Source organism: Neopsephotus bourkii, unplaced genomic scaffold (assembly GCF_033783945.1).
Source record: "Neopsephotus bourkii isolate Nb327-2 ecotype Australia unplaced genomic scaffold, CSIRO-AGI_Nbou_v1 NB_318, whole genome shotgun sequence".
In the NCBI taxonomy this organism is placed as follows: Eukaryota; Metazoa; Chordata; class Aves; order Psittaciformes; family Psittacidae; genus Neopsephotus; species Neopsephotus bourkii.
In genome coordinates this window covers 7943372-7951354 of record NW_026900826.1, presented here as the reverse complement: position 1 = coordinate 7951354, position 7983 = coordinate 7943372, and the positions used below count along the sequence as shown (strand labels likewise).

Below are 7983 nucleotides of genomic sequence, written 5' to 3'. Positions count from 1 at the left end.
ATCTTCTGATGCAGCTTCAGCTGAAGGAGTCCTGGGGGTAAAGAAGCTAGGGAGCAAGTCCCGCTGAAGCCGGGTGCTCCTCGTGGGCCCGGTCACCTTGTTGGACGGGCCCCACAACCGCGTCGAGCCGTGGGTCTCAGCGCAGGCAGAGGTCGGGCCTGCTTCCCGCATCTTCCCTTCCCCCGTCCGCGCTCGGGGGCTGCGGGGGCTCCCGGTGTACCCCCGGAGGGCGGCGATGCGGGGTGCTGGTGCAGGGGGGGGTGTGCGGGGTGTGTGTGTGTGCGCGCAGCTCTCGCTAGCGCTGCTTGTGGTCACAGCCAGGCAAGCTCACATCCCATCTGGATCACGCTCGCGCTCTCCCTTCTGCTTCCCTACCATAGAGTTGCGCTGGAAACAGAAGATAGAGGGAGTGTAGGAGCTTCGCCATCTCCAAGCGATCTACATTGGGAAAAACATGGAGTCCGCTCCGGCAGCCCCCGATCCAGCAGCCAGTGAGCCGGGCAGCAGCGTCTCCGAGGCGGCCGCCGGCGCCAGGGACACCCCGGTGAACCTGGAGCCCGCCCGGAAAAGCGAAGCGCCGGCTTCGGTCCGCAGGCAGAGCTACTCCAGCAGCAGCGGCAGCAGAGGTAGGGAGACCTGGGGAAGGGGGAGGGGGCCGGGGGAGTGGGATCGGGGGTGGGTGGGAATAGGAAGAGGGGGGTACGAGAGAAGGGGGAAACGCTGCGATTTAATCCCCTGGTTTATTGCTCGTGCGTGAGGGAGCCGCGCACGCAAACAAGCCGCGCTCCTACCCCCCGCCGAAGCTTGCAAACTTTTATAGCTGCTCCTAATTGCTGCGGGAGGAGGGACGAATGCGATGGAAATATCGAGCGGTGTTCGGGGCTTTCCTGCCTCTCTGGGCTATTGCCTCCCGTCTTCGGATGGGTACCGTGCCCCTGAAATTACATAATTTTATAAATATATAAAGCAGCAGCAGGAGTATTGGGATTGAAGGGAACAAACTTTTAAAGCTGCAGCGTCCTTCCTCCCCCCGTTCTCCCCCTCGTCTGTCTCCTTTTGACAGTTCTCAGCGGGTGCGCTGTGGCTCGTTGTGAATGGGGGATCTGTGATTGCACCGGAGGGTTGCGGGTGACTTACTCTCCCGCGCGCTGCTTCCCCCCTCGTAATTCATTTAAGTGTATCATAAAAAATCATTTTCCTGGCGGAGCGGAGGGGCTCGGAGCTGATGTTTCTTGGAGGCGCACAACTTTGCGGAGGGTGTCCCTGCTCCCGTGGGGTCTCCTTCGCTTCCCCCGTGCTTCCCCCGAACAAACCGCTGCAAACAAACAAACAAGCAAGCAAGCCAAGGAGCCCCCTGTCCCGTCTCTTGCCCTTTCCACCTCTCTCCTGCCTCAGCCCGCGTCTGGGAGCCGCGCGGGTCAGCTCTGAGGCTCTCGGCTGAAGTTTGCCGTGGGCTCGGTCGGGGCCGCGCTGCCCGGTGGAGTGGCGCGGAGCGGAGGGGCAGGGAGCGCGGGCCCCTGCTCCCGCCGTGGCACGATGAGGGGCGCCGGCTCCAAACACCGCCGGAGTTCGCCGACACGAGAGAGGGAGGAGGCTGCCGCTTTAATTACTTGTAAATAATTTATGAAGCGTTGCTCCTACAAGGGGGGGGGGGAGTGCGCTAGCGGGGGGGATTGCGCTAGAGAGGCTTCGCTCGCTAAAATCACTTGGTGATGGGGAGAAATGAATTAAATAACGCGATGTCACAATACACACGGCGGCTGAAAGACGTGTCGGGCGGAGGGAAGTCCGTGCCCGGCGGGAGCCGCGGCCCCTCTGCGGCCGAGGCCGGGGCAGCGATGCCCGGCCGCTGGCGTGCGGAGCGCGTCCCTCCTCGGCCGGAGGGATTTGGGGATGTAGGTTGGAATATGGCTGATGATGTGTTGGCTTGTGTTTTACAGTATTTTTCCCCTTTTGGCCACACCCCCTCCCCCTTCGCAGGCAGCTTCCCACTCAGGGAATCCGCGTACAGTAAAAGCCATCGAGATGACACACGCCGAAACGTTTAATTAGAGGCGCTTTGCGGGCGGGGAGCGCGGTTCGGCGGGTGCCGAGGCGGGGGGGAGCGGGGCAGGGCCGGGCGGCCGCGGGCGTGTGCGCAGGGAGCGTTCGGCTGCGCGGGGAAGGGGGGGGGGGTATATTTAGAGCTTGCGAGAGTGGATTTGGAATGCAAGCGCCTTATGTAACGAGGTTAATCAGAAACACGGGAGGAAATTTCTTTAATGTGGCGGGGAGTTTGGTGCATGTTTGCGGAGCGGCTGTAGTTAGTGGTTGTTACACAACGACAGCCCCCCCCCCCTTCTCCGCCATCCTTCACCGGGCCGAGGGCTCCGGCGGTGCGGGCAGATGGTGCTGCCGGGCAGCGGGGCCGGGCTTGGGGGAGGAGGAAGTGGGGTGATTTTGGGATCCCATAAATTATGTAACGCTCGGCAGTCGTTCCTGTATGGATGCGAAAAGGGGGGGGGGCGCTTCGTAGACCAGGCAGCTCTGGTGGTGAGGGAGTCTTTTCTTTGCGGTCCGATTTGTTTAGGCTTTGGTACTGCTAACCTGCTGACCCAAATGCCCCTCCTCCTCCCCTCCCCCCCCCGTCCGATTTCGGCGGGGAAGGAACGGGAAAGGGGGGGTCCGGCAGCGGGCTCGGGCTCGCCGCACGCGGGCGGGCACTGGGTTGTGTAACAGCCGGGTGGAAGAGGAAGGTCAGTGATGGAGGAAGACATCCGTGAGCAGGCGAGGGGATGCTGTGGCTGTGCAGCCCTCTGAGGGAAATAAAGCTTCCGGCAGTACCTGGCTTGAAGGGCTTGTTGCGGAGGGAGAGGGGAGAAGGAGAGGGGCAGGGATCTGGAGCGAAGGGTAAAAAAAAAAAAGGAACTGTTTGGGTTCTTTCGGGTGATGTAATGGAGTTGGCAGAAAATACAAGTCTACTCCTAGAGTGCAAACAGTAAGGGAATGGAGCTGGCATTCTGCACTCATGTTGCATGAATTAGCGTATGGGAAGTAAATGGAACTACACACAGCAGACCCGCTGATGGTGCCTTTCTGATGGTTCCAGCCTGAACAGGGAGAACTGTGCGGGAAAACATGACAACATGCACATCTTGGCCTCCTTGAAATCAGGACTTGACAGATTAGCTGTTAGGTGTCCCTGTGGACTTGGAGATTCCCCCCCCCCCCCTTTTTTTTTTTAAGCCATTGAAATAGAATTTGATTTCTTGCCTCTTTTGTGTGGTTTTTTTTAATGGCCTTTTATTTCCTATGGCGACAGCATGCCCTTAATGCCTAATCAGTATAAGTGAAATTATTTTTTAGAACAGCTACTTTATAAGCTTGTATATGTTGAGCTGTGTATTGAGTTCAAGAATTGACCTGTTTGGGTGGTGATCCTGCAGTGTTTGGTAAGCTGGCAGAGCTGGACTGTGGAATCTCTGTGGAGGAACAATACAGATTTACAGATACTTAGATATAGGTACATGTATGCACCCCTCTAACTGTAAATATCCCTATTTTTGAATTAGCAAAGCTTTTAAACGACTAGAAAGATTTCCTTCATATCCCTTATTTTCATAGCTGCACCTGCTGCAAAGCCGCTTTGGTACTTCAGGTTTTTCCAATAACTAGTTTACAAATGGAGGAAGCTGTAGAAGATATTCTTAAGTGAAGCTTTAGTTATTGTAATGCCAGCATTTCAAAACACCCCATTGCCTGATGAACAAACCTGTTTGGAGCACCCAATCCTTACATACCTTGATTTGTATTTTGCAAGGGTTAGGCTGTTTGTGTTGCTGTGTCAAAAGCTTAACTGAAAGCATAAATTTAGGAGTTACCCAAAGCACCTTTCAAATGGAGAATTGTTACCTGATTTATTTAGCATACAGGAGTGTGAATGCATACCTGTGTGTTTTGGGAAATAGCCCACTGTCTGATACCAAAAATGAGTGTTAGAAAATTGACACTGTACATGGGAAAAGCAGGAAATGGACAAAAAGCCTGATTTTCCCTCAAAATGATATTTTTTTTACTCCTGACACCGATTCTTAAGATTTTTCTAAGGGCAGTCACTGTCCAGCAGGTTGAATTTCAGCCTGTGTGTGTTCCGCAACAAGGGTTTGTGGTTTGCCATGGTTAGTAGATGGAATGCTTTGCTCACCAGCTCTCACCCTGGACTGTGACTGTGAAGTGCTATTCGTTTCACTTTGCAGGCTTCGGCCTCCTTGGAGTTCTCCCTGTGCTGCAGTCTAAGGCTTAATGTTCTACTCGTCCCCTTAGAAATAGTTGTAATTGAATAAACAGTATTTTAATAGAGAATTATTGTCTCATTAAAAATGAAAAGTATACAAAACGCTCTTTAATCTGATAAAAATTGCTCTGGTTTTTGGAACCAAGCTCTTGGTCTCAGTGGTAAGTCAATCAAGAGAGGATGTCTTGCCAAAAAATTTAACGGCAGCTCTTACACACAGCATCTTCCCATGATGTAAATAATTTTATGATGCTTTGTATTTAATAGCAGAAACCTGCAGCTGTGTAGGTGCTTGTTCTTGGTTTCTCACTGTTGAGGTACTCAAAGTATTTGCTGTTTTCCAGAAGCCTTTGGAATTTATTATCTTGGCATCTATTCAGCCTTATGCCTTCTCTACTGATAGATAGGGGGGGAGGGTGGGCTCACTTTGAGTGTTTTGTTTTAATCTTGGTGATCCTCCCCAAGTGGGGACGTGACATCATTAATAGTGACATCAGTATGTTTGTGGTGTTCTTGTCTTTAACAGATCCTTTATTGCTAGATTTTTTCCCTTTCTGGATTTAGCCTGTTCCATGGAGCAGAGTCACGGTACAAAATTGAATGTGTTGTTTTCAGGAGGACTCTGAATTTTATAAATCTAGATGTTTTCTGTAGATTCTTTGGGTTGCCTTTGTCAGCACTGAGGGCTATTCTGCATGCAACACGGATTTAGTCCTATTTTGGTAAATGATATGTGCTGTGAATCCTTTAAAGGACAAGACTGTTTTAAATGCTTGCAGCACAGGAGCAGTAACGGCAGCAGTATGTTGTTCTCTTAGGAACAATGCAGTTCTGTTACTTCAATAAACCGTAACCTATTCTCTTATTTTATTTGCTTGAGAAACATCTCAGGAGCACATAAACCAGTATGTAAATACTGTTATCATTCAAGCAAATGCTGTAATTTTAGTAAATAAAGAACATGTTTTGTAATGGAGATTAATGGGCTGTGTGACAATTTCAGTTTGGGGTATAGCACTGAGTTTGAATGGAAAGGCAATTTCAGCTTTGAGAGGTTGTCTAATATTTTCCTTTATTTTCTCCCCCCCCCCCCGCCCCCTTCTCTGAGTATTTGTTTTCTAAGCTACAAAAACGTGTGCTGGGGAGAATCTGGAATGGCTCAGTTGATCTCAGTGGATCTAATCGGAGAGCTATCCGTGTGAAAAGAGAAGGGAAAAAACCCAACCTCATTTTACATTACTGTTATCTGTATCACTCATGAAGCTAATTCATGAAGAGGGGATGTGTCCTCTGCTGAAACATTTGGAGTGTGTTTTCAGTGCCACACAGTTGTAAAAACAGGTGTGGAAAATAATAGAAGTAAAACTAAATAGAATTGGGGGTCTGTCTGCATGCACTGGTGAGTCTGGGTGCTGTGTAATTTAAGGGTTGTCTGCAGACTCCGTGTTTCCTCGCTACTAAAGTTCACAGGAGCTGTCAAAATGGAACAATACACTTGACCTAAGGCCTTCAATTTCTGAACTGCCAGGTTATTGTCACCTCTGCTCTCTGTCCAGCCTCGACCATTTAGCTCTAGGCACCTGTACCATCAAAGACTTGCTGTCGTCTTGGTTCCTTTGGGGCAGGATGTTGTGGGGGGAGCAGTGGATGCTTCTCAAGTGGAGCTACGTATCTTCTGTCACAGAACTATTACACCTGGACCTGAGCCAGCAAGGGAGATTCTGTAGTGTTCTGAATTCCTATGGCTTTGGTGGAAGAGGAATTTCCTACAGGTAAGGTATTGGGGAAACTTCAGGATGTATGGAACTTTCCCTGCTTCCTATGCGGATTTGTGCTTTCTTGTTTTCCTCTCATTCTGTTTTCAAGTATCTTGTGTTTCACCTATTGCTTTGTAGCCTTGATCATCACTTCTGGAAATGTATTTTACAGAGCTATTTTAAATTTCAAGATTATATATACACACACACATATATATATAGTTTTAAGTTTATATATAGGTTATATATATGTAGTTTTAGGGTTTTATATATATATATATACCCAGCTGTCAGATGTATCTCCTCGGTAGCTGCACAGATCATTACAGATACATAGGCCAGGGCCCTGCAGAGCAGAGGCTAAATCCTCTTCCCTTCCTAGATCCATGCTGTAGAATTCACCTCATAGATGAATCGAACTTCATTTTAAGGGTTTTAGCTTTTTCGGCCCCAGTGTTCTGACAGGAGGCTCTTCCACAGCTTTGCTGTTCTGGTGATTAGAAATCCTCTTCTCACTTCGAAGTAACTATGCCCTCATCAGTTGGCTCGCTTGCTTCTTCAGTGTTGGTTACAAAATCTCCTTGAACTGAGAATGATGAAGAGGCTAGTATTGTATTTTGTGATAGCCGAACTAACATACTGAGCTCTGTTCTCTGACTCACGGTTTAGCACTTCAGCTATCTACTGTAGATGGTCTGTGCTGATAGAAACCTGAGAATAGCTTGGGCTGTATGTCACGAGGAGTTAATTGTCTAATTTCTTGAATGTAAAGGTTGTGAATTATTCTTCATACCCTTATCTGAAGTCTCATCGAGGTGTGTTTCATTCTTGGTAACAACTGAGCTCTTCAGAGACTAAATGCATTAGGGTGTGTACTTTTCTGAAGGAATGGTGGGGCTTATTTTACAGCAGTTTAATCTATAGTTTAGCCTCACTGCACTGTTCATTTGGAAGGATCCCCAGGTGTGTTAAACACTATCGGGAACCATTTTGCTTATTACTGAAATCTAGCCAGTTCTTGTGTGGAATCTGACAGCTGTTTAATGGTGCTCAGCCGTGCTAAGCAGATCAGAACAGAAACTGAAGAATACCATACCTGATTGAAACACTCAGAGGGATTTTAGATACAGATAATATAATTATCTGCATTGGAATTGGGTCAAACAGCTCTATTCCTGTAGAAAATGACTAGATATTTTCTGTGGCAGTGTATGGTAAAGAAATTGGTTTGAAATACCTTCCTGAAAATGATACCCCCAGCAGCGGGATAATCGAAGATCCTGCTGCCTACCCTATTGTGATCACCCGTTACCTATGATCAATGGTATCTTCAGGTATTTCTGGATGTATTAATTGTTTGGTCCCGTGCTGGTATGTGCAATCTTATAAACCAGGGGGAACCACTGGGATGTGGTAGGCCTTGCTTCGTAAAGCAGATTCCTATGGAATTGCTTCTTTAAATAGTGAGGTGCACTGCTGCACGTGAAATGTGTTCGTGTTTAACAGACCTTTTACGAATGACTTAGGCGATCTCTTGACACTTAAGCCAGTAGGGATAGGGGATGTGGGTGCCACAGTCATTCTTTGCCTTTGAGGATATTGGGAAATACAGGGAAAATACATCACACTTTTCCACTTGTCTTCAATTTCACTTCCCATATAATCTAGCAAAACAGAACATAAACATATTTGTAAAGGATGTAAAGGAACAGAAGTTAAAATTCATGATTAACTGCATGTACATAAATGTTCCAGTAATCATGACCAACTGCAGAGTCTTTCATTTGTAATTTAATCTAATAATTTCCATGCACTTCTAAAGGAACACACTATGAAGCTGGCAACTTCTGAGAAATTGCTGTGCTGTTACAAACAGCATTTGAGCTGGCATTATAACAGCATGAGAGATGGCGAGATGGAGAACAAAGTTAGCAGTTGAAACTGAGCTGAAAA

At 48.2% G+C, this 7983-nt stretch overlaps 1 protein-coding gene across 1 annotated transcript in view; it reads left to right on the top strand.

Annotated features, from left to right (window-relative positions):
* The first annotated feature begins 320 nt into the window (after positions 1–320).
* Positions 321–7983, top strand: part of RORA (RAR related orphan receptor A) — a 344549-nt gene continuing 336886 nt past the window's right edge. The window contains exon 1 of the mRNA XM_061347587.1: positions 321–626. Within this exon, the coding sequence (XP_061203571.1) occupies positions 455–626 (172 nt within the window). The 5' untranslated portion in view covers positions 321–454. The remainder of the gene's footprint in view (positions 627–7983) is intronic.